Below are 27,645 nucleotides of genomic sequence, written 5' to 3'. Positions count from 1 at the left end.
ACACTGTAACACAGGGATTAACATAATTTTTCAAGGAACTCCTCGACAGAATAAAAGGAGTGACCTATGAGGAAGCTCTTCAGTTTGGATCTGAAAGCGCGTTGATTACTGCTAACATATTTGAATTCTTACGGTAGCATATTGAAAATGTATGTAGCAGAATATTGCACGCCTTCCTGCACAAGAGTCGAGGAGGTGCGATAGAAATGCACACTGGATTTCTGCCTAGTATTAACTGAGTGAAAGCTGCCTATTGTTAACTGAGTGAAATCTGCTAATTCTTAGGAATAAGCTGGTATTGTTAACAAGAAACGACATCAAGGGATATTTATTGAGGAGATAATGTCAGAGCACCCGGACATAACGTATGTATGGCAAGAATGAGGTGATAATTTTTAATGTCAAATACAAGGACTGATAATGGGAACAAATTTTTATTGACAGTATATAATTACGTTGTATAAAGATGCCAGAAAATTTAAGACATAATATCGCTGAAGAGCTCAAAAAATCTTAATTAAAGTGAACACTTCCGATCATCTGTTATCTGTTCCGTATTCTCGCACGAGCTGCACGTTAGGTAGTGCCTGTCTGAATAATTAATAACAAAATTTGTTCATTTTATTGAAGTACATTTCAAGAAAGTTTGAGATACTGTCTGAGTTGTTTAAAAATCAGTATACAAATATTATTCAGCGACGGAAGAAAAAAAAAACATGTGTAAAACGTCCGGTCGCCTTCCATTAGAATTGCACGCGGCATAAAATCATTATTAGGAGAACGGCAAAATCTATCGCCTCCAGGGAAAAGGAAAACTTCGGAAAGGTAATCTTTATTAGACGCCAGTTATAATACCGGCAATGCGACGTGTGAAAATACAGAAAGGAATGTTGATTCCAACCTTAAAGACAATTGTAAGAATTTATTTTATTTCATTAAAATATTAGTCTTCCCTGTGAGGAAGCCGTTTCTTTCTCCCTACTCATAATAATATAAATATTTCTGAATGCACATCTGTTGTTTACAGTAGTTGGTTCAAGCGGCCATCACAGTTGCTGCAAAGCCGTCGCTTATACGGCAGAAATAAAATAAGTCTCGGAATTTTTTAGATGGACAGTATGTGACAGGCTGACCAATATTAGTTACCGCAGTATGTACTCGTATCTTTATTTTGTATTTATTTATTGACTTAAGCCCAAGGACCAGAGAGGGCTGTCTCTGGCTTTCCAGCCAAATGTTCCAGCATGCTGTGAGTGAGACAGGGGGAATTCCGATTGTGAAATTTGGAATGTTTGGGACTTACAGTTCTCATATTTGCCTGATGACCAAGGGAAACCTCCCGAAATCTTTGTCGAAACCGAGGGTTTGAAACTATTTCAATTAATTTCGGAGGGTTAGGTTAGGTTAGGTTAGGTTAGGTTAGGTTAGGTAGCATAGATAAGCATTTACAATTTTGTAAGGGTTAGTTACGGTCGCCGGCGCACACTCGTGCGTGTGTGTCGGGGGTGGGGGGGGGGGGGTGTTATCAGTATCAGTAGGAGTCCTGTGAATGGCTCTATAGGTAACTGCCATATCTTCTGTAGGCATTCTCCAGTTCCCTTAAGTTCCAGAGGCATAAAGTTTGGTGGATAATTGTTCAGTTTGGTTGAGCGGCGCTCTATGAATTCCTTCTATTAAGGATATACTTTACTTACTGTGCACATCGATGGCTAATTGGATAGGCGTCAGGCAAGAAATTTAAAGCTTCGAATCCCAATACTCAGACGACCCTAGGAACTTTTTCTGTCACTAAGCGCTCCTTTCACAGCTGCACGTTAACTTCCCTTAGTAGATAAACGATAAGTCACTTCAAAAGGCGCCGTTAGGTAAGGCTATATCACCTCCAGTAGGGACATGTCTAGTAAAAAAATTCGATCTTCCTTCGGATTACCCCGCTATGTTAAGTGCTGAGTAACTAGATGAGCATAACGTTCAGACTTATTCCGCGTTTTCGGTTATACATGAACGATGACTAAGATTGTCTAAAATAGTTGATGAATAAAAATTATATTTCTAAAACTGAAGTATTTTCAAAATTCATGTATCATGTACTGAAACACAGGCTTCTCGAATTTCCGCCATTAATATAGATTTTAACTGGTTTCTAAAGGTTAATAATTGGTGAGAGTCGGAAGGACTGGCTATAAAAAAGCGGAAACAGCCGTAGGTGACATTTAAAGCAAGGGCGGTAAGATTGAGCCCAATGGGAATTCCACTGTTGAGTGCAGAGAAGAGAGCAGTGGAAACAATACATTGAAGGCCCCAATGAGGGAGAAGACCTGTCTGAAGTGATTGAAGAAGAAACAGGAGACGATAGGGAAAATACAAGGGATCCAGTATTAGAATCATAATTAAAAGAGAATTGGAAGACTTAAAATCAAATAAGGCAGATGGGATCGATAACATTCCATCAGACTTCCTAAAATCAATGGGAGAGGTGGCAACAAAACGACTGCAAGAGCTAACAAGTGCGAGAATTATCGCACACCCAGTTTAACAGCTCAAGCATCTAAGTTTCTGACAAGAGTAATACATAGAATAACGGGAAAGAAAACTAACGCTCTGTTAGATGACGATAAGTTTGGCTTTAGGAAAGGCAAAGGCACCGCCCCCGCCAATCAGCCCGCACGCTATTCGTTCGTTTCTTTTATCAGTCCACTCGACTGACTCGAGTTATCGAGTAGTTGCACTTTCCTGTATAACACGCCCGTCCACGTCATCGCATTTTACACGTTTCCGTCTGGCACACAGACTGGTAACACAACCTACGAGAAAAGTCGAGTCCATTCTAGTGATCTCGATACGTTATTCCGTCTGGCATTTGTTCGAGAAAAGTCGCGAATATTCTACTGTTTTGTGATTAAAAAGAGACTAATGGGAGAGATTCTTCAATACAAACTGAAACATCCCCTTTGAAAAATTAATGAATTACTGTGCTGGTAAACCCCTTACGTTGATTTTCAAACAGCTCAGCAGAACTGAACGTACTCAGACATTTCTCTCTTTACTTATTCTGATCAACACTAAACTGACACACAATATTTTTAGCGCAACGCAATCTGACTTTCAATAATCCCTACAAAAGAATGGCCTTGACTGATAATAACCTATACCTTTCATGAATCACTTACCTCACAATAATCTTCGTAACTCGAACTACTGCAATATACCGAGCGCCACTACTCCAGCTAAATAAAAGATTCTAACTACTGAAGGCACTAACTACTGATATGCATAGTTAGCAAATGAAAGACTTTGATAGAGAACAAACAATGTATTTACCTTACTAATGTTTAAAAGTCATTACATATATATAATATATATATTAATCAGTTCATGACATCCAGTCTTACAAATTTCGTTTTCCTTACGGACACACGATCAGATCGTCCGCTCTCAGAACTCTGCCATCTCTCTCCCCACATCCACCACTGCTGGCGGCTCACCTCCAACTGCGCAACGCTACGCGCTGTTCACATCCAACTGCCCACCACTACAATAGCAAATACTCCAACAATGCAAACCAGCCACAGACTACACACAGCACAGTCGGTGATTTTCATACACAGCGCTATGTGGCGTTACGAATATAAATACCTAAACAGCCTACTTACAAAGCAGACGAACACAAACGCCCTTAACGTCGTGATTCTGTTATGCAAGCGTTGTCTGTTAGCCCACTTCTGACTATCCTACTTTGCACGCGCTGCTCAAAATACTTGCTTGTCTACCTGCATCTACTGCTACATAGAAAGAAGTTTTTCTACATTGCGGCGTGCAAAAGCATGGCGGAGTTCGACAGTGAAAGAGGATCGACTTAACGGCTAAGCTCTGTTGTACACTCATCCTGACACTGACGGTCCTATTGACGATGTAATTAACCAATTCGCCAGGAATAATAGGAGTATGGAATTCAACATTTAAGAAAGAGAATCACAATTGTACCTTTTTTATGTCGTTAGATGGCATTGTCTTGTATATGTATATAATAAGTTTAAATAAAACTTTATTAAACTTTGCATGTGACTTGATTTTTATAATGGTAAAAGTAAAGGTAGCTCAAGATATCTTTACCGCCTCGTCCTTGAGGTTTTTCTGTATCAGCCACTGCACAAAGTTCGGTATTAAGAAAATGCCTGTTGACAAACATAGACGAAAAATTGAAATAAAAGCCATAATACCAATCAATGAAAAGCAAATGTCGGAGTGGTATTAACAGTAACAAAGTCGACAGCAGAGTGTAGTTAACAATAATGATTTAACAATGGCAAAACCATTGTACTTTTCCTCTCTGTGCTAGATTTATCGGACTGCGTCGAAAGATTTCGTTCGATTTCTTCCGCAGACCAGTTTCACTCAAAAGAGATGAGTGAATACCAATCCTGCGGACGCGTAAAACTACAAACGACTTAATCCACTGTTTTCATTTGGTTGCTCCGGCTGTCTGGATTCCCTCAAAAGAATAAATAGTGCAATTGATACGTAAAGCTACAAACGTCTGAACCAATTGTTTGCACTTAGTTGTTTCTGTCACTAGTTCTCAATAAGTACAGGTAATGATGTAGTCGGAAGCAGGGAATTAGAATTTCTCCCAGCACTAGATTCAAACTCAGGTGTCCTGATTGCTAAACAAATGCGCTATCCGTTACACCACACTGACACCGCAGCTACCATTCCTGGACGGAATAATATAGAATGTCTCCCTCGCCGGTACAAATTCCAACTCACGCCTCTGTCCATAGCTGTTCCTCTTCGAAACTCGAATCAGTATTGGCGAGGCTGTTCAGTATTAGATAGCACCTGAGCAATGACCGAAATAGTGTTAATAATGCGTGTATCTCAGGTACAGGTGATATCATATACCGTTGATGTTCTTGAGACATGTTGAGTCTCACCTTTATCAGCGATAATGGTGTAGGCCGAAGCAGTGAATTAAAATTTGTATGAGGACCAACATTCGAACTGTGGTCTCTTGTTTAGTAGGCAGATGCACTAGTCATTACACCACACCGTCACACCTGTACGGACTATCCTACTACATTTCCCTCCCTGATACAATTTCAAACTCAGGCCTCAGCCCACTGCAGATGCGAGTTAAGAAGGAGAATACCAATCGGCTGACACTTGAGTTGGAATTTGTATCAGGGAGGGAGATGTACTGGGGTAGTCCTTACAGGTGTAGTAGCTTTAATGCTGGTTTGGCATAACGGCTAGCTCATCTGCTGAGTGAGCAGGAGACCTACGTTCAAATCTCAGTGCTCGTACAAATTTTAATACATTTCTTCGGCCTACACCACCACCGTAGATAATGGTGAGACTGAATATGATTAATATTATACAGGTAGATAAATTAGATCAGTATTGCACTGTCACTATATGACGTGAAAACTCCGAGAGTGACTCACTTGAGAGAGAATCCCTGCACCGTCTGGGCGTCGGCAGCGTCTACCTCCCAGGCGACGTCTACGGCTGTGTGGTCTATGACGGCCACGTGGACGCGGCGGGGCAGCGGCAGCTCCAATCTCCTTCTGCACGACCACAGGCTGCCCACCAGCTCTGCAACCACCAGGGGCAGGAGTAGGGGTGGGGGTAACAAGTCCACTCTCCACACAGGCAGACCACCTACAGCACGCTCTAGGCAAGAGCCTGAAGTTGATAAAAAACTGAACAGTTACACTACTGGCCATTAAAATTGCTACACCACGAAGGTGACGTGCTACAAACGCGAAAATTAACCGACAGGAAGAAGATGCTGTGATATGCAAATGATTAGCTTTTCAGAGAATTCACACAAGGTTGGCGCCGGTGGCGACACCTACAACATGCTGACATGAGGAAAGTTTCCAACCGATTTCTCATACGCAAACAGCAGTTGACCGGCGTTGCCTGGTGAAACGTTGTTGTGATGCCTCGTGTAAGGAGGAGAAATGTGTACCATCACGTTTCCGACTTTAATAAAGGTCGGATTGTAGCCATCGCCATTGTGGTTTATCGTATCGCGACATTGCTGCTCGCGTTGGACGAGACCCAATGACTGTTAGCAGAATACGGAATCGGTGGGTTCAGGAGGGTAATACGGAATGCCGTGCTCGATCCCAACGGCCTCGTATGACTAGCAGTCGAGATGACAGGAATCTTATCCGCATGGCTGTAACGGATCGTGCAGCCACGTCTCGGTCCCTGAGTCAACATATGGGGACGTTTGCAAGACAACAACCATCTGCACGAACAGTTCGACGACGTTTGCAGCAGTATGGACTATCAGCTCGGAGACCATGGCTGCGGTTACCCTTGACGCTGCATCACAGACAGGAGCGCCTGCGATGGTGTACTCAACGACGAACCTGGGTGCACGAATGGTAAAACGTCATTTTTTCGGATGAATCCAGGTTCTGTTTACAGCATCATGGTCACATCCGTGTTTGGCGACATCGCGGTGAACGCACGTTGGAAGCGTGTATTCGTCATTGCCATGCTCCTACCGAGCGAGGTGGCGCAGTGGTTAGCACACTGGACTCGCATTCGGGAGGACGACGGTTCAATCCCGTCTCCGGCCATCCTGATTTAGGTTTTCCGTGATTTCCCTAAATCGCTTCAGGCAAAGGCCGGGATGGTTCCTTTGAAAGGGCACGGCCGATTTCCTTCCCCATCCTTCCCTAACCCGAGCTTGCGCTCCGTCTCTAATGACCTCGTTGTCGACGGGACGTTAAACACTAATCTGCTCCTCCTCCATTGCCATGCTGGCGTATCACCCGGTGTGATGGTATGTGGTGCCATTCGTTCACCTCTTGTTTGCATTGACGGCACTGTGAACAGTGGACGTTACATTTCAGATGTGTTACGACCCGTGGCTCTACCCTTCATTCGATCCCTGTGAAACCCTATATTTCAGCAGGATAATGCACGACCGCATGTTGCAGGTCCTGTACGGGCCTTTCTGTATACAGAAAATGTTCGACTGCTGCCCTTGCCAACACATTCTCCAAATCTCTCACCAATTGAAAACGTCTGGTCAATGGTGACCGACCAACTGGCTCGTCACAATACGCCAGTCACTACCCTTGATGAACTGTGGTATCGTGTTGAAACTACATGAGCAGCTTTACCTGTACACGCCATCCAAGCTCTGTTTCACTCAATGCCCAGGCGTATCAAGGCCGTTATTACGGCCAGAGGTGGTTGTTCTAGGTACTGATTTCTCAGGATCTATGCACCCAAATTGCGTGAAAATGTAATCACATGTCAGTTCTAGTATAATATATTTGTCCAATGAAAACCCGTTTATCATCTGCATTTGTTCTTGGTGTAGCAATTTTAATGGCAAGCAGTGTACTACATAAGTATAGTCTGGGTAATCTGTGCCGCATTATAAGAATAGCTAATTTTTCAGACTGTATGGACCACCCTGTATGGTGCGTGTGTGGTGGTCCCGTAGGTGGTGGGGAAACAATGTGGACAATTCTACAATAAAAATTTATCTTCTGGCTGCCCCTCGGACAGGCGGCACACGGGGGCTGGCGTTGTAACGTAGAGTCCGTCCTTGGTCCTCAGCGTCGATGGCAGCAGGCACGGACAGCAGGAAGGCATGGCTGTGGCGCCAAGTCCCGTGAAGGATCCACTGTGCTGGTCTCAGTCGAGAGGCTGCTGCTGGTACTGCCAGTCATCTCGTTCTCTGGCGTTACTTGAGCATTGTGGTGCAGCCTTTCAGTGATGATCAAATCTCCGAAATCAAATCATGTCCAGTCCTCAAATTCGACCTAATTTATTCTGTTATTGCCCATTTGTTTCTCTAAAACCTGGTAGTCACGTCGCTCGTAACAAAGAAGCTCGCTCGAATGTGGTAACAACGACCCGCTGACTACATAGTTTTTTGCTGCAAGGGGTAGTTTACACTGATATCAGCCATCTTTGCTTTGCAACTCACTTTGGCATCTATTATTGTGCCCTATGTGTCGAAATTGCATGGCTGACAATCACCGCTGATAATGCAATACTCTGTAGCGGCCTCCGTGCTACTTTCAATCACTTATACTAAAGATTTAACACTTTTACCTAAAATACTGGGCAGTGCCACTACACTGCCTCCCTCCGTCGAGAAGACCTGATCCCTCAGGTCAAACTCTGGCCCAGTACTCCACATTGATTAAAGCTCCATTCTTTATCTACATCTACATCCATACTCCTGAAGCCACCTGACGGTGTGTGGCGGAGGTTACCTTGAGTACCTCTATCGGTTCTCCCTTCTATTACAGTCTCGTATTGCTCGTGGATGCCTCTGTGTGGGCTCTAATCTCTCTGATTTTATCCTCATGGTCTCTTCGCCAGATATACGTAGGAGGGAGCAATATACTGCTTGACTCATCGATGAAGGTATGTTTTCGAAACTTCAGCAATAGCCCGTATCGAGCTACTGAGCGTCCCTCCTGCAGAGACTTCCACTGGAGTTTATCTATCATCTCCGTAACGCTTTCGCGATTACTAAATGATCCTGTAACGAAGCGCGCTGCTCTCCGTTGGATTTCTATCTCTTCTATCAACCCTACGTGGCACGGATCCCACACCGGTGAGCAATACTCAAGCAGTGGGCGAACAAGTATAGTGTAACCTACTTCCTTTGTTTTCGGATTGCATTTCCTTAGGATTCTTCGAATGAATCTGTCTGGCATCTGCTTTACCGACAATCAGCTTCATATGATCATTCCATTTTAAATCACTCCTAATGCCTACTCCCAGATAATTTATGGAATTAACTGCTTCCAGTTGCTGACCTGCTATATTGTAGATAAATGATAAAGGATCTTTCTTTCTATGTATTCGCAGCACATTACACTTGTCTACATTGAGATTCAATTGCCATTCCCTGCACCATGCATCAAGTCGTTGCAGATCCTCCTTCATTTCAGTACAATTTTCCATTGTTACAACCTCTCGATATACTACAGCATCATCCGCAAAATGCCTCAGTGATGTTATCCACAAGAATAGCAACGGTCCTACGACACTCCCCTGCGGCACACCTGAAATCACTCTTACTTCGGAAGGCTTCTCACCATTGAGAATGACATGCTGCGTTCTGTTAGCTAGGAGCTCTTCAATCCAATCACACAATTGGTCTGATAGTCCATATGCTCTTACTTTGTTCGTTAAACGACTGTGGGGAACTGTATCAAATTCCTTGCGGAAGTCAAGAAACATGGCATGGACCTGGGAACCCGTGTCTATGGCCCTCTGAGTCTCGTCGACGAATAGCGCGAGCTGGGTTTCACACGATCGTCTTTTTCCAAACCCATGCTGATTCCTACAGAGTAGATTTCTAGTCTCCAGAAAAGCCGTTATACTCGAGCGTAATACGTGTTCCAAAATTCTATAACTGATCGACGTTGGAGGTATAGGTGTGTAGTTCTGCACGTCTGTTCGACGTCCCTTCTTGAAAACGGGGATGATCTGTGCCTTTTTGCAATGTTTGGAAAGCTACGCTCTTCTAGAGACCTACGGTACACCGCTGCAAGAAGGGGGGCAAGTTCCTTCGCGTACTCTGTGTAAAATCGAACTGGTATCCCATCAGGTCCAGCGGCCTTTCCTCTTTTGAGCGATTTTAATTGTTTTTCTATCCCTCTGTCATCTATTTCGATATCTACCCCAGGTTCTATGTTTCTAACTATTAGATAAGTACTGTATCAAATATGCGGTCTAACTGGCATCTCTTGCGCTGTAAATTCTTTCTACCAGAACTTGTGTTACTCATCTACCGGGTTTCCTCTCGCTAAGTCGCCTCAAATACATATAAAAAATTACTAGGCAGAACAAAGTCAGAATCATCATGGTGCTATGGATTGCTAAACTGTTAGTTGACGTCTCCTATTTGGTACTGTACTACATGCTGCAGCATTTGTTCAGCAGCTATCCTCCCTTCTTGGGGATGCTGTAATTAGGCTTAAGGAGTGGTCCAGACCTGCCTCCCAAGTATCGTTCAGAAAGGTAAGATCCTGATTAGATACGATCTCTAGTGGTTCGTCTGGCCAGTACAGCTGTGGCTGTATCACATTAAATAGTGTACCTCTTGTCCTCACCTAGTTCCGTAAATCAGTAGCCTCAAAATTCATGGTAACGTTTTCGGGAAGCCACGATCTTGTAATCTATATAAAATCAATGAAAAAACAGCCTAGATCGCGATCGTACTCGAGCAGTTTCAGCGACAGAGGTCAACTGTCTGTTGTACACATCGTCAAAATCATCTGATGGTGCTATCGGAAGATGGCGTAAGCACAGGCCGAAATCGGCCCTTTTTATGAAGTGCCATCGCAATCTAGACTGTTTTTCCACTGATTATATATTAATTAGTAGTCTGCTGCCTAGAATCACTAAACGATTTTGAGCCGTGCTGCGGCTGGCGTTGGTGCTGTTTGTAGGTTTCCGTCCTCTGATGGAGGCCAGACAGTCTCGTTTGGTTGGCATAGTTGCGGGTGTTTGTCTTGTTCTCGTGTTTACTGGTGCCACTCGGTTTGGCAAGCGTTGCCTGTCAGCTACTGGCAGCAGCGGCGGTTATCGGTATGTAGCAACTGTTACCCTATCTTTGGGGCGAAGTCGTCGTTTTTCCGTGTCGTGTGAGTGGGCCAGTTTGGTTGGGGACTCAGGAGGAGCCAGGTCCGCGCAGTGCCAGAACACGCCGGAACCGCTGGCGGCACGCGTGGACCGCCGGATGGAAGGCTTGTGGTCACGAGGGTGTACGAGCTCGTCGTAAACCTAATCCAGCAAGCTTTAAGATGAGTTCATTTCAATCCCAGTAGAGAAATCTCCACCATTGTGATATCTCGCAATTCTCCAGTGACTTGGGTTCGTGTTGCTGCTTGTAATGTCACCGAAGCGAAGAGCAGTGGGTGGAGTGCCTGGGGAAGGCGGATATGATTAGCTTTCCTGGACTTCTTATTATTATTTACTGCGTTCAACTTGCTACAATTTGTTAAGTTCAACCAGCGGTAATTTTTCTTGCCTGGAGGCCACTAACGCCCCAGTTAGCTGCCCTGATGTAACGGCAATTTATATTTCCTCGCCTTGCCGCTGCTGTCCGGTAAGGCGCGTAGTTTTGACAGCTTTCTTGATTGTAGGCCGCTGGGTGATTCTTCTACTCTGGTGGTAGTGGTTCGTTCTGGGCCCTCTGAACACAATATTCTGGGGACGCAGTGCAGACCGCCGGTTCCAGCTTTGGCGTATTGTTCCATAGTTGCATTTGGTTTATCGGACGTCAGGTAGCTTCAGAAAGATTATCATTAGTCATTCATTAGACTGCCACTAGTCTGAGTTACCATTTTGTGAAGTGAATGCAACTCTTGGCTGCCTATCTCATCGCTCGGGAAAGTGTTTGTTGCCGGACCTTCTCAGGGGTCGATTCCTGGAGCACCGTCTGTGGTCTCTCCATTCTTGTAAGACATGTGTGTTCTAAAGGGAGGTATGATGGGCAATAGTTCAGTGTAACGCTCCTTCATCCCACGCCTTCTGCGGGTATAATCTGCCACAGAACCCTTTAAGGAACTTATGTACTGGTCCTTGCGTTTTATTATTGTATTATTTATTACAATACCTTGTAATGCCTACATTAAAGGTTATATACGTCTAGTTAATAGTGCTAGTCGCCTTCTGGAATAAGTCTAGCAGTGTAGTGTTCAGTGGATGTTAAGGGTTGTGTTACAAAATTTACCATCATCTTGTTTCACCCGTTTGATGATCAGCTCCTTGTTTTTTAATTAACTTTGCTAATGTATTTGCTGTTTTACAGGTTCCTGGCGTGTAACGCCTTCAGCCGTGACTGTGGTTATTCGCCTTAAAATTCTAATTTGGTATTTGTATTTACGCAGTAAGCCTTAAAACCTTATTTACTGCCATTCCTGGCGTCTGATGCCTTCTGCTGTGTTTGTGGCGACTTGCCTTTAATATTTCAGAACCTGTAATTCGTAAGTCGCAGCGAGTTTTAAACAATTCTTAATTTATTGCCATTCCTGGCGTGTAAGGCCTTTTGCCCAGATCACAGTAGCTTGCTTTTAAAACATCATCTGCTGTATCTGTTTTTAATGGTGACTTGCTAAATTGTAGGTCACTGAAAACACTATTGTTTACACAGCTATTTATTCCTTCATTAATAATGTGTGGTATTTTTATTTATTGTTGAGTCTGGTATCAATGTTTTAAAAATAAATGTGTGTAACTGTAAAAGGCAACCAATAGTAACTGATTACGGCCCCGTCCACAATCGTAACCGGATCCTGCCTTCCCTTGACTACCCAGTTTCAGTTTTGTCCCTGTGAGTTTCCTTTGCTCATAACAACTAGCAACCACCACCGCGTAATTGCACACTGAATAGACCCAGTGCAGCCCTGCTCTCCGAAAATAAGGTTTTGGCTCAATCACCTCCATCGGGCAAAGATGTTCTCCCGTTTTTCCCTTAAATAGTTGCAAGATGCATGTGTCCCTACTCATTATAAGATAACACGTCCACCCCAATGAACCTGAAAGGTCCTATTGCTTTTGGCAATCTTTGCAACAATGACAACCCCATTTTGAGATTTCTGAAGCTCACTCGCAGACATCTCCTCGTGTCGATACTCGTCTTCTACTAGTAGTAAAACCCCTTCCTTCCTTACTTGCATACATTTCCCAACTAGTGTGAGCTCATTGGATGATTGTGCACTGTACAACAACTAAATACTTAGTGTTTCCCAGCTACTGGTATTGTCACTGGTATGTACAATAACGAGCTATCTGTTAGTACACCCAGTGACACACTATTGTTGTAAAATATTATGTTTTGACTACTCGGTTCCACTATCAATTGTACTTCTGATGGCAACTCTCCTTGCACCTTCCTCAACCCCATTCAGAAATTGCTCTGGTGACTGCAAGACAGGACTTAATTGATCATGTAGCGCCTGATGGACTGCCTGCTCCAAATACGTTATCTCGACACTTGCTTCCCAGATGTTAGTGACTGCAATAACCTTGCCAAGGTTAACCTTGCATCTAATACCTGCAAATATGCTTGCACTGCCTCAAAATCTCGGCTCAGGGTACTAGCCAAGGTCCTGCTATAAACCACGACTTCCTTAGTCAGGTGGTAGAGGATGTGTGTGTTGTTAAGCACGCCACTCTCCACCCTCATAATTTGCATGGAATGCCACTCTTCAGTCATCTTATTCGCTTCTGCTAACCCTCTTGCGGCTTCTGCCATTTCATTCAATTTGCTCGCTTGCTTCTGCTGTCCCGAAGACTGTCTTCAATATTGTACACCCAGCATCTATACATCCCTTCTTTACTCTCCCAAGCTCGTGTGGAACTACTTCAGACACCTCTTTCATCTCCTCCTTTAATCGCTCATATGCCCAGACCATGTTCCTGTATTCCTTTGAGATCGCGCTCTGCATTCCACTACTAATCGCCATTTCTTGCATCCTTGAAAACACTTCTTCCAGCCTCCTGATTTCATTTCGTAAATCCCACACATTAACTACTAAACTTGGAAACCATTTATGGCTAGAAAATACCATGTCTGGCTGTCTGGGAAACCACAATTCTCCATCCAGGCGATGCACTTGAGCCCCATTATTCCACCCCTGGCGAAGAGGTACAGCACTGCCAAAACTCTTCCTCTCCTTCGTCTGGCAACTGAGGACTATGATCCATATCAACTGAGTCTGAGGTATCTGGGTTTCTCTCTCCGGATGCTCATCGTTTCGCTTTTCCTTCTTAATATTTTTCCTAGGCTTTACTAGCACTTCTCATGGAATCCCCTCTGACGCACCGTTTAATGATCGCAGATGTCCCACATACACAATCGTCGTCCTCGTTGGTATCTGCAGCTTCACATTCACCAGTGAAATACATTTGACTACTTGGTACAGGCCAAAAACTTCTTCGTCTTTCCCTTTGGCGTATATGAAACCTGCAGTATCACCCATTGGCCCATCTTGCACTGCAGTAATGGCCCCATACGCCTCACTGCCTCTTCCTGTTTCTCCAAATACTCTGCGTTTGCTCTTTGTCCCCTGTTACAAACCTCCTCTACTTTTCTTACAAAATCGCGAACTTCTTCCCCCATTCTGCCACTCTTCTGGTCAATCATGTCGAAAGGTGATGGCATCTTACGCTACCTAGAATAGTGACAATACAGTGTTAGCTTGTACATAAAGTTATATGTATTTACCACAAAAGCTAGGTATATGTCGCAGTTTGAATGATTTGCATCTGCGTAGTAACTAAGCATTTTATCAATTGTTCTATGAGCTCCCTCTGTCCTTCCATTAGCTTCTGGATGTAGTAACTACTATCAGCGACTGATACAATTCCTTCATCAGATCTGACATGAAGTTCGGCCCTGGGTCCATTATCTTCTGTGACAGTCCGAACTTCAGTATCTGGATTTTAACTAATGCCTGTGTGACTGTGATTGCCTGTTTGCCTAGAATTGGTACCACCTAGAGGTAATTAGAAAAATGATCTATTAAGTTCAGCACAAAACTATTACCTGCGGGTCTTCTACTGAATGGTCCTAACACGTCCACCCCAATGAAACTGAAAGGTCCTGTTGCTTTTGGCAATCTTTGCAACAATAGCTGCTTCCGACTCAAATTGGCCCTCGGTGCACCATCCATACAAGTCTTGACTTATCGATCCATATCATCCTCCCTTCCTTTCCACCAATACTTCTCCACCACCTTCTATTCATTGCACTGCATCCACCATAGCCTGACAAAAATTGGTCATGCATCTCATACAACACTTCCAATTTTAACTTGGCTGGCATCACCATTCGTGGTAATAATTTTATCTCCCTGCACAATATTGCCATGCACACCAAACTGCTGCTGTTTCTTATACTGCCTACTTTCCTCATCGGTGTGCTGCTCGCCATTCTGCAAGATAGTGATCCTGAGTTTGCATTACGCCTATCTGTCTTCTTAGCCCGTCAGCATTTCCATGTTTCCTTCCCGGCTTGTGGATTACTTCGTACTCAAATTCATTGAGTTTAAATGTCTATCCCGTTAATCTAGTAGACGGGTCCTTCAGGCCTAGTAACCACTTTAAAACAGCATGGTCCGTTATCACCTTAAACTTACTCCCATACGAATATCATTGCAAGTACGTTATTCCATATACCAGACAAAGCTCTCTCCGTTGTACAGTGATTTATTTCTGGGGCGTTTAATTGTCATTGTGCAATGGCAACAAGATGCTCTTGACCATCGGCTTCCTAGCTCAAAATGCAGCCAAGGGCGTAGATTGATGAATGACATGACAATATAAATTCTTCTGAAAGTCTGGAAATAACACACAACTTTAACCCCTTTCTTCAACAATTGCATAAGTGGTCTTGCAGTATCTGCACATCCATTCGCGAACCTGTTATAATAATCTGCGAGACAGAAGAAAGATTGTAATTCCGTAGTAGTTTGTGTCACTGGAAAATCTTTCACTACTTGCACCAACCTCAGATTAGTTATTACATAATCCTTAATTATGACATCTCCCAAATAGTTAACTTTCTCCAGTTCAAAGTGACAATTCTCAGCATTGAGTGTGAGACGTATGCTGCCCATAATCTGCTGAATAATTCTTTTAGACGTTGTCTATGTTCCTGCGTAACCTTGAATGGACGATTAAATCATCAACATATACCAACCTCTGACATGGTCTCAATCCTCTCAGCACTCTTTCCAGCAACCAATGGAACGCCGCCGGCCCATTTTTCAGTCCAAAAGGAAACCACCTATATTTGTAGTGTCCCTATTTCCTGAAAATGCTGTTGTTGGTTTTGTCTTGAAGAACCAATTCCAGCTCATGGTAACCGCTCTTTAAGTCCAATATCGAGAAATGCTTTCGCCTTGGTTATTATGGTCTCCGTGATATTCGGAATATGGTATGCATCTCTTGTATTGTTGGAGCATATATGTCAATAGCCTAGAGAGAATTAGTGGGAGGCAGTGGTACTCCTATCGGCGACCCTGGGGCTCCCTTTTAACTTCAACGGACCCTTCCTATACCTATCATTATCGACATAACTTTGTCGTTGACCAAAACCTCCTCTACTGCCATTTCCACCAAATTCCTGGCAACCCTGCTACTCCAGTTGTGCTGTAGGTTCCGTAATTTGTAACATTGTGTTTGTAAATGTCCCGTTCGATCACAATTATAACACTTAATATTCGATGTTATTACCTGTTTCTATTCTTTTACCGCTGTCGATCTATCGATTTCTTCGTATCCCAAAGCTAACCTAACCCCTTCACGAAGGCGCCCCCGTGCACACTCTTCTAGACATTTCCGGTGTCATACCCCTTAACGTTCATTTTCCTAATTCTATCCGCAAAGTCTATTACTGACTCATTATGTATCCTAACTGTTCTGTGCACTGCTTCCTGTACCGTTGTTCCAACCCCTGTCTCAACTGGCCAAAAGTTTCTACATATCCCAATTCTTTTGTGCATATTACGAATAATTTTGCTTCTACTGACAAACGTAGCTTTTGATTTGCAGCTATTATTTATCGGACCACCACTCTATGTCAGCTGATGACCTAAGGTCCTCTATAAATGCCAACACACCCTCAGACGCTCTACCAGAGAACGGAGAAACAAGATTTGACACAGTCGGATCGACTTATAGCGTTTGCAACCTCAACACGCCTACCTCTCCAATCTTTCCTACCACTTCATTAAACATAACCAAATTATTCGCCCTCAACTGAGCCAACCTGATCCAATAATGCCTGCAACTCTTTTTCACTGGTGACACCATGTCTCTCTGCCCTTGCTTCTCTGTCCATTATCCACGATAAACATTACACTACAGCAAAACAGTGCGCAAAGAACAGTTAGTCCCGAAGTGTTCTACGCTGTTACTTGTTCTCTCTAATCATGAGCTATCTGGACTCTCTACATTGCCGCCGCGCGGGGTAGCCGTGCAGTATAGGGCGCCTTGCCACGCTTCACGTGACCTCCCCCGTCAGAGGTTCCAGCCCTCTCTTGGGCATGGGTGTGTGTGTTGTCCTAAGCATAAGTTAGTTTAAGTTAGATTAAGTAGTGTGTAACCCTAGGGACCGACGATCTCAGCAGTTTGGTCCCAAATTTCCAAAATTTCTGTGTTGCCTCGCAGTGTGTCCAAAACGGTTACAAATAAAGCAGTTCCGTCACTGATTCAACATAAGGCGCAGATTGCCCGAGTAAATTACACTGAGTGCAACGTACAGGTACTAACCATACAACATTTTGGAAATTTGTGGTAAATTCATATGGGACAAGACTGCTGAGGTCTTTAAACCAACTTACCCTAAGGACAACACAAACACTCATGCCCAAGGGAAGACTCCATCCTCCGACGAGAGCAGCCGCGCGAACCATGGGAAGGCGCCCGAGACGCGCGGCTACACCGCGTGGCTCTATTCAACATTACCATTAGTCCTAAATTGCGACCGATCCACAGATTTCTCTGGTTTCATAAATGCAATATTCGTAAACTCACACCCTCTAAACTTCGATCCCATGATTACCACCACGCAAGAATAAAATGGTTTCACTCATCCCAATGACGACACAGGAGGCTGTGGCTCCAACGATAAGCTGCGGGGGTAGTACAACCTCCACTGTTGATTGCTGTAACTTCGGCTCTCTTGACACTACTCTGTACGGACCACCGTGTACTGTTACCTCTGTAGGGACTCGTACATGTGTGATGATGCCGAAGGTGGCAGGGATACAGTGAAACGATGTGGACAAGTTAACAATAAAACTTTCTTATAACTTGAACTCTACATGAAGCAGGTACACCTTTCCTTGTGAGGCTTGGGCGGTGCAGCTGACATCGGCTGCTGGGATGGTAACTGGCAATATTGCATCATGACCCTGGCCCAGCTGCGAAGGCAAGGCCCATAGCCGTATGCGACAGTGGTCTTCATTCTGCAGTGGCAGTGGAAGCTGTGTTTGAATCTCGACCCACACGCCTCAGACAGAAGGCAGCTGGCGCTATGATGCTGAGCCCTTCCCACCGATCCCCCCTTTCCCCCCCCCTCACCCCCTCCCCCCCCCCCCCACCGCCTTGGCCTGAGCAGGTACAGATAGACGGCCAGCGGGGCTTGGCACCAAGTCCTGTCAAGGACCCAGTCAGTCAGCAGACGAGACCTGGTCTCGGACCAGAGTCTGCTGCTGGCACTGCCCAGTCGCTTCACAGTCCAGCATTGCTGTAGCAGCGTGTTGTCGCTACTCAGCGATGATCAAGTCCCCGAATCGAATGCCTTCCTGTCCTCAAATTCAGCCTCATTTACACTCCGTTACTGCAACTGGTGACGGCAACCAAGTCCTCCAGCCCAGACTGACTGTCGTCTAGGCAGACCACGGATGGAGCATCACTGGTTAAATACAAACTGAGGAGCGGGCTTTGGAAGTCAGAGTTGTCGCACTGGTCGGTCTATGTCAATGACATTAATCAGTGGCAACAAAGACAAAATGTACCCTACGTTTCTGGATCACTCGGCGCTCCGCTTCACATTTTGCCACAGTGTCACAACTTTTCGCTTCAGACTTCCAGTTTAGTTATTTCTGCAGCATCTCTGTGTTCAAAGCCACTCTTGTGTATGACTTATGCGTTGTTATTTCATTGTGCATGATCGACAGAATGACGTTGCGCTCCCTTCTCTGTTAGGTTATTCTGTCGCATCAGCACCTTGATTCTCCGGCTCGGGTGGTGTGTGGCGTAAATTCGGTCACGTACTAATGCTACATGCGATATCAGTTGTTCTACATCTACATCCATAGTCCGCAAGGCACCCGACGGTGCGTGGCGGAGGGTACCTAGAGTATATCGGTTCTCCCTTCTATTCCAGTCTCGTATTGTTCGTGGAAAGAAAGATTGTCCGTATGCCTCTGTGTGGCGTCTAATCTCTCTCATTTTATCCTCATGGTCTCTTCGCGAGGTATACTCCTCGGTGAAGGTATGTTCTCGAAACTTCAATAAAAGCCTGTGCCCAGCTACTGAGCGTTTCTCCTGCAGAGTCTTCCACTGGAGTTTATCTAACATCTCCGTAAGGCTTTCATGATTACTAAATGATCCTGTAATGAAGCGCGCTGCCCTCCGTTGGATCTTCTCTATCTCTTCTATCAAACCTATCTGGTACGGATCCCACACCGGTGAGCAGTATTCAAGCAGTGGGCGAACAAGTGTACTGTAACCTACTTCCTTTCTTTTCAGACTTCATTTCCTTAGGATTCTTCCAATTAATCTCTGTCTGGCATCTGCTTTACCGACGATTTATTTTATATGGTCATTCCATTTTAAATCACTCCTAATGCCTACTCCCAGATAATTTATGGAATTAACTGCTTCCAGTTGCTGACCTGCTATATCGTAGCTAAATGATAACGATCTTTCTTTCTGTGTATTCGCAGCACATTACACTTGTCTACATTGAGATTCAATTGCCATTCCCTGCACCATGCGTCTATTCGTTGCAGATCCTCCTGCATTTCAGTCCAATTTTCCATTGTTACAACCTCTAGATATACTACAGGATCATCCAAAAAAAGCCTCAGTGAACTTCCGATGTTATCCACGAGGTCATTTATACATATTGTGAATAGCAACGGTCCTATTCTATGCTGGCATTCCAGTCTAGATATTGCGTACTGACGTGCATTGGCCTCAACTCTAGTGCTGACGCCGGCCAGAATAAAACTGCAAAAAATTTTCACTTTCGCCCAGAATATCGTTCTGGGGCACAACAGTTCGGACAATTTTTGAACATTCGAAACTGAGAAGGATGGGACCGAAACAATGCTGGAAGGGGGCACATCTTTTACAGAGTATGAATACTTCGAATTGTCGTAAAAGTTCAGGAGTACAGATATTCTGGCAAAAGCTCTTATTCACAAAAATATTGTGTCTCAGCGTCCTGAACGAATGTTACCGAAGTGTTAACTTAAATCTCCATCCATTACCATATGGGAAACTTTTCCCTAATGTTATCTTGTAGTTCCCATTTTAGGATGGTCATACGACGGTAACACCTGCATGACAGCTTTATTATGTGGGTGGCAGGAAAATGGGCCTGTCGTAAGACCGATCGTTCGGATACTTTTGTGCATCGCAGTACTTCCTCGCGTGTCCATTTGATCACCATGAGAATCTAGCAGAAACTCTCAGAAAACTGCCGTGGAATACGGTATAACAAATGTTTTGTGCCTGAAGGAGAACCTTTTCATATTGAATATGTAAATCTGCTCCCCCACTCTATTCAACTGAGTCAACAATTCGATAATTGCTGAATTTTGAAGTGCTTTTTTCTGTGACAAGGAAGCTTTTTAGTGTTTTTTTATGTATGCAATATAGAATGAGTGGGGAATGCATGAATTCTAACAGATTCTACATAATATTATGGTCGGAAGGACATATTTTAGTTGATTCTCTTGACCTGAAAACTTTAAATATAAATAGGTACTTCAAAAATTACGTATTTCGTAATATAAGAAAATTATTACACACTTGTTATAACTAACATGTATTGGAAACGTAGAAAACATAGAGACCATACTGAAATTTTAGGTACAAAGGCGAATGCATCTCGGGTCAATTATTCGCGATTCTGAAAATAACCTACGTCGGTCATTGGGTTTCGGTGTTGAAAATTCTTGACTAATGTGGAAGTATATTTAGTAAACCAAAATAAGGACTGATGTTTGTTTACTAATGTGCAAACTAACAGATAAATCCAAGACACTTTCATGCAGTTACTGTGATTTTAAATATTTCACAAAATTGCATACATTCATAATATGGCAACATCAACGTTCAATTATGGCTTTTTATTGCAGTGCTGACAGTTTCTTTTCACGTATTCTGAATATGTGTAAGAAACAACATGGATATTTATTTAGGAAAAGAAATGATGGAGGATATTCCACAACAAATGTAATGTCATGATATGCACTATAAAATACTGTTGGTAATAATCCGTCGGATCTGCAGCCGAATCATAGAATTGCTTTGACCTGGCCGCCATCGTCGGGTGAGACAATTACTTGCTAAGAGTTGCCGGCGATATTTACCAAGCATCGTTTCCTCCTAAAGCCCACTGAAATATCGGCTGAAGATGATTGTATGCCCAGGCTGAAGAGCGAAAAGGCTACTCTGAGCAATTTTACGTAGTCATATAAAAGACTTCTGCTTTTGTATGAAGTACTCGTGAGACTTGCCACACTGGCATCGAGCCTAATTTACTACCCGAATAATAAGCTGCAAAGGAAAACCCAACAAACGAATAACAAATATTAATTTAACTGCAGTCCATTTCGTATACTTGTGAAGCGCATAGCAATCTTTAGGATCCGGACCTTATGTCCATCATTGCAAGGAAACCAAAATTATTGCTCGGTTTGCTGCGTGGGTTGAGAGATCGAGACTGAATTTGTGTGGTATATTTCTTAATTTTATTTCCTCCTGATGTCGCGCTGCACTTCTAGCCCAAGAGGTATTTGCGACACAAATCGTCTACTTTGACCAATGAGATAACTGCTGTAATGGCACTATTTTTTTGAGCGCTGTTGTCATATTTTCGTTGGTTTCGAGAATGGAGGTTTAATAACGGTGGTTCCAAGAGTTTTCATACTTTTAATCTGTGTTGCGTATGAGAAATAAGACTGCCTTTTCTATTTAGGAGGGAATTACAATTCTAAATCTATTTATATTCTGGCCACGAATTATTTACGATAACTATTTTTTTTTAGTTCTTACTGTATGTAGTCATGCCTACTGCAATTACAGTATTTGTTTTTACGATATGCGATCCGTTTTTGGTTTCATTAATCGAAAAATTTTTGTTTTATTGATATGTGACCAATATAATAGTAATTAGTACTATTTTCTTTCTCCGACGAAGTAAATACACTGAATTTTACCGTCTGTGTCATTTACGTTTCAAAATATTCTCAATGATAAGACGTTATAGTTATCTTTTTTGCGGCATTTTCCGCTTGTTCAGTACGTCACTGGTAAAATCCGATGGTTACTATCGCGATTTCCTCTTCATTCTCATTGGTATTGGTATCGTTTTTTAGCTTCATGTATTAGTGCGGGTTTCTGGCTTTCTGTATTCAGCTTTTTAATTGAACTATATAACACTGGTCAGGTAATATTTCCGATACCACGTTTCGTTAACTGCCACGATTTTTTATTGCCTATATTGGTATCGGTTTCTTCCGTACTGGTATACGGCTTTTCAATAGGTCAAGCTTATTTTTGGATTCCAGTTGTAGTAGATTCAAGCTAATGTTGTGGTTTTCTGAGTCTCTGAAACCTTGTATCGTGTTTCCTTAGATGTTTCAAAAAAATGACGTGATTTCGAAACACAATATTTGTTGAAGAAAACACGCTAGAAACATGGGATGGACTGCAAAATACTAACAAAATCGTAAAGTTGTAACTATGCTATTAAAAACTCTCTTTGTGTCCACCAGCAGCAGCACGAACATCATCTAGACGATGGCTAAATCCGTTATTAACTTTACACTATGTATCTGCGTGCACCCAAAAACATTCGTCGATGTTATCGCCAGTTGGAAGAGACAGGATGCTTGCGCAAAAGTAAGAGTCCATGTCGACCTCACGCTTCTGATGACATAGTGGAAAGAATTTGGCAACGTGCGGCAGCGTTCTCGCTTCCCACGCCCGGGTTCCCGGGTTCGATTCCCGGCGGGGTCAGGGATTTTCTCTGCTTCGTGAATACTGGGTGTTGTGTGATGTCCTTAGGTTATTTAGGTTTAAGTAGTTCTAAGTTCTAGGGGACTGATGACCATAGATGTTAAGTCCCACAGTGCTCAGAGCCATTTTTGAATTCGGCAAATGTTTACGCAGAATCCACGAAAGTCTACTCGCCGCGCAAGGAAAGAAGTGGCAATGCCTCATACGACTGTGTGACGAGTGTTAAGGCGTCGTTTGGTCTGTGAACCATACAGAGTACAATTAGTGCAAGCTCTTAGAGTTGGTGATAAAAGGAAGCGGATTGACTTCAGCAGTGCTCTGCTGGAGGACATGGAAGACCATACAATTTTACCACGGTTAATTTTCAGCGATGAAGCAACATTTCAAGCTAGTTGTAAAGCATATGGGGACTCCATAACCCTTTAGACATTATTCATCACGAAAGAAACTTACCTCAAGTGATCGTTTCTTGTGCCATTTCACATGAAAAAGTGTACAGTCCCTTATATATTTAGGAAAACACAGTGACTTGAATGAACTGTCTTCAAGCGCTGCAGAATTGGCTTTTTCCACAACTTCAGGAGGACTCTAAAGACTTCATTTGAGAACAACATGCAGCTTCACCACACAGGTACAATGACACTACCCCGCATTCTTGGCGTCCAAAATCGCCAGATATGACCCAACGCGATTTTTTCTTGCAGGGATATGTGAAGGAAAGGGTCTTCATTTCCCCTTTACCTGGTCACATGCAAGAAGTGGACAAGAGAATAACAGCTTCCATAACTTCTGTAAAAGCAGGTACATAATGTAAAGTTTATGACGAATTTATCTGTCCTCTAGGTGTTGTCCGTGCTGCTGCTGGTTGGCACGTAGAACATTTGTAATTGTTGTTGTGGTCTTCAGTCCTGAGACTGGTTTGATGCAGCTCTATATGCTACTCTACCTTGTGCAAGCTTCTTCGTCTCCCAGTACCTACTGCAGCCTACATCCTTCAGAATCTGCTTAGTGTATTCATCTCTTGGTCTCCCTCTACGATTTTTACCCTTCACGCTGCCCTCCAATACTAAATTCGTGATCCCTTGATGCCTCAGAATATGCCCTGCCAACCGATCCCTTCTTCTAGTCAAGTTGTGCCACAAATTCCTCTTCTCTCCAATTCTATTCAATACCTCCTCATTAGTTATGTGATCTATCCATCTAATCTTCAGCATTCTTCTTTAGCACCGCCGACCGCGGTGGTCTCGCGGTTCTAGGAGCGCAGTCCGGAACCGCGCGACTGCTACGGTCGCAGGTTCGAATCCTGCCTCGGGTATGGATGTGTGTCATGTCCTTAGGTTAGTTAGGTTTAAGTAGTTCTAAGTCCTAGGGGACTGATGACCACAGCTGTTGTCCCATAGTGCTCAGAGCCATTTTTCTGTAGCACCACATCTCGAAAGCTTCTATTCTCGTCTTGTCTTAACTATTTATCTTCCACGTTTCACTTCCAGACAAGCTATACTCCATACAAATACTTTCAGAAACGACTTCCTGACACTTAAATCTGTACTCGATGTTAACAAATTTCTCTTCTTCGGAAACGCTTTCCTTGTCATTGCCAGTCTACATTTTATATCCTCTCTACTTCGACCATCATGAGTTATTTTGCTCCCCAAATAGCAAAACTCCTTTACTACTTTGTGTCTCATTTTCTAACCGAATTCCCTCAGCATCACCCGACTTAATTCGACTACATTCCATTACCCTCGTTTTGCTTTTGTTGATGTACATCTTATATCCTCCTTTCAAGACACTATCCATTCCGTTCAACTGCTCTTCCAAGTCCTTTGCTGTCTCTGACAGAATTACAATGTCATCGGCGAACCTCAAAATTTTTATTTCTTGTCCATGGATTTTAATTCCTACTCCGAATTTTCCTGTTGTTTCCTTTGCTGCTTGCTCTATATACAGATTGAATAACATTGGGGATAGGCTACAACCCTGTCTCACTCCCTTCCCAACCACTGCTTCCCTTTCGTGCCCCTCGACTCTTATAACTGCCATCTGGTTTCTGTAAAAATTGTAAACAGCCTTTCGCTCCCTCTATTTTACCCCTGCCACCTTCAGAATTTCAATGAGAGTATTCCAGTCAACGTTGTCAAAAGCTTTCTCTATACAAATGCTAGAAACGCAGGTTTGCCTTTCCTTAATCTATTTTCTAAGATAAATCATAGGGTCAGTAATGCCCCACGTGTTCCAACATTTCTACGAAATCCAAACTGATCTCCCCGAGGTCGGCTTCTACCTCTTTTACCATTCGTCTGTAAAGAATTCGTGTTAGTATTTTGCACCCGTGGCTTATTAAACTGACAATTTGGTAATTTTCACATCTGTCAACACCTGCTTTCTTAGGGATTGGAATTAGTATATTCTTCTTAAAGCCTGAGGGTATTTCACCTGTCTCATACATCTTTATAAGAGCATTGTTAAAACATCAAAATTTTTTGTTTTGCCATTGATCCCATGTTTGTATTATGTTTCGATCAATAAACAGGGAGTTTTGAAATCAGGTCAGTCTTTGAAACACCTTGCATTTCCGTAGTTTTATTGTTGTTATTTTAGATTTCAGCTTGTGGCCGTCCATTACCTCCTATTTCCTGCGGCTGACGCATAAGCTTCAATACGTATTCTTACTAACTGAAAGATTCCGTATTTGATGTTTATGTTGTGGTGTCACGTGAACAGGTGATGATGTCATCGGTCATAATTTGCAGATCATGCATTCCATTTCGGAGGCTGTTCTGACGTCTCTGGACAAAGTCGGCAGGTGGTGTCGAAAGTTACGGCCTGCTGGAGACAAATGACCAGGTGGCGTGTGGCAGGTAGGGGCCGACTCACCAGGCACGGTGTAGTTGAGCTCCGCAGCACTAGGCCCGCCGTACGGGCCGGACTCCACACGCACGTTGTACGCACACTCGTGCAGCACGTGCGGGTCGTGCTCCACCTCTGACACGACGGGCGGCACTAGCGACCACGTCTCCTGAAACACAAAACACGCACTGACTCGTCTTCTTCCTTCGTCGCTATTTCAGCTCAACAAAGGTCGTTCCTCAGCCAGAGTATACGCTCAGACAAAATACTAAACGACACACTGCGAAGCAGTTATTTGAATGGGACGGATATCTGTAGATTTGACGGTCATTAACAGACAAGCAAATGGTTACAATTTCAGGAAAACTGGATGATTTGTTCAAGAGAAATAGCTCCACAAATTAAGAAAGCTACTAATGCGGTCCACCTCTGTCTAATATATACGAGGGTCACACCAGAAGAAATGCACACTATTCTTGTAAAAATACAGTTTTCATTCTGCATGTGTGAAAGTTTTACAGTGTGTAGAGACATCCTTCCCGCTTGTTTTAAAACTTAATTCAACCTGTTCCCGTGAGTGGCGCCGTCACAGCATGTCTTCAAGATGGCTGCTATACTTGACGTTCGTCAGAAGAAACGTGCTGTCATAGAATTCCTGTGCTCCGAAAACGAGACAGAGGGAAACATCCACAAGAGGTTGAAAAAGGTGTATGGAGATGCTGCTGTCGATCGCAGTACAGTTAGTCGGTGGGCAAGCAGGTTACGTGATGAAAGCGGGCACAGCAATATTGAGGATTGTCCTCGCAGCAGCAGGCCTCGTACTGCACACACTCCAGACAATGTGCAGTGTGTTAACGAATTGGCGACTGCTGACAGACGCATCACAGTGAACGAATTGTCACGCTACGTTGGGATAGGGGAAGGAAGTGTTTGCAGCATACCGAAACTGTTGGCGTTAAAGGTTTGTGCCAGGTGGGTTCCCAGGATGTTGACAGTGGCTCACAAAGAAACAAGGAAAACGGTATGCAGCGAACTTTTGGAACACTACGAGAATGGTGGAGATGAATTTCTTGGAAGAATTTTGACAGGTGATGAAACATGGCTCCATTTTTTACCAGAGACGAAGAGGCCATCAATGGAGTGGCATCATGCAAATTCACCCAAGAAAAAAAATTCAAAACCACACCTTCTGTTGGAAAAGTTATGGCTACGGTGTTTTTCGATTCAGAAGGACTCTTGCTTGTGGACATAATGCCAAGTGGAACCACCATAAATTCTGATGCATATGTGACGACACTGAAGAAACTTCAAGCTCGACTGAGTCGTGTTCGACCACATCGGCAAGGGCAGGATTTTTGCTGTTGCACGACAATGCACGGCCACATGTCAGGCAAAAAACCATGGAAGCGATCACAAAACTCGGATGGACAACACTGAAACAGCCGCCTTTCAGTCCTGACTTGGCTCCATGTGACTATCATCTCTTTGGGAAACTCTCTTCGTGGAACGAGGTTTGATGATGATGACTACCTTGTGCACGCTGCCAAACAGTGGCTCAAACAGGTTGGTCCAGAATTTTACCGTGCCGGTATACAGGCACTGGTTCCAAGATGGCGTAAAGCAGTTGAGAGATGGAAATTATGTGGAGAAATGAAAATATTGTTCCTAAACGATGTATCTACACACTCTAAAACTTTCAATCATGTAGAATAAAAGATGGATTTTAAAAAACATAGTGTGCATTTCTTTTGGAGTGACCCTCATACAAGCAGTTATTCGGCTTGGCACTGATTGAACGCTGGATGTCCTCCTGAAGGACATTGTGTCGAATTCTGTTCGTTTGGGGGAATTAGATCGTCAAAATCACGAGCTGGTTGTAAGGCCTTGCCCATAATGATCCAGACAATTCTCAATTGGGAACGGAACGGGCGACCTTGCTAGCCAAGGTAGGGTTTGCGAAGCACGAAGACAAGCAGTAGAAACACTCGCTGTGTGCTGGCGGGAACTATCTTGCTGAAATGTAAG

The 27,645-nt window shown here is 43.6% G+C and overlaps 1 protein-coding gene across 4 annotated transcripts in view; it reads right to left on the bottom strand.

The window, feature by feature from the left end:
• The window catches only part of LOC126473434 (uncharacterized), a 776,960-nt gene that overhangs the window by 170,923 nt on the left and 578,392 nt on the right, over positions 1 to 27,645 (bottom strand). For all 4 annotated transcript variants that reach the window (XM_050100474.1, XM_050100477.1, XM_050100475.1 and 1 more), the window contains exons 5-6: positions 25,648 to 25,789; positions 5,445 to 5,595 (exon numbers count right to left, since the gene is read on the bottom strand). In XM_050100474.1, the coding sequence (XP_049956431.1) occupies positions 5,445 to 5,595; positions 25,648 to 25,789 (293 nt within the window). The remainder of the gene's footprint in view (positions 1 to 5,444; positions 5,596 to 25,647; positions 25,790 to 27,645) is intronic.

The sequence above is a fragment of the Schistocerca serialis genome, chromosome 4, assembly GCF_023864345.2.
Source record: "Schistocerca serialis cubense isolate TAMUIC-IGC-003099 chromosome 4, iqSchSeri2.2, whole genome shotgun sequence".
In the NCBI taxonomy this organism is placed as follows: Eukaryota; Metazoa; Arthropoda; class Insecta; order Orthoptera; family Acrididae; genus Schistocerca; species Schistocerca serialis.
This window is presented reverse-complemented; position numbering and strand designations above follow the sequence as displayed.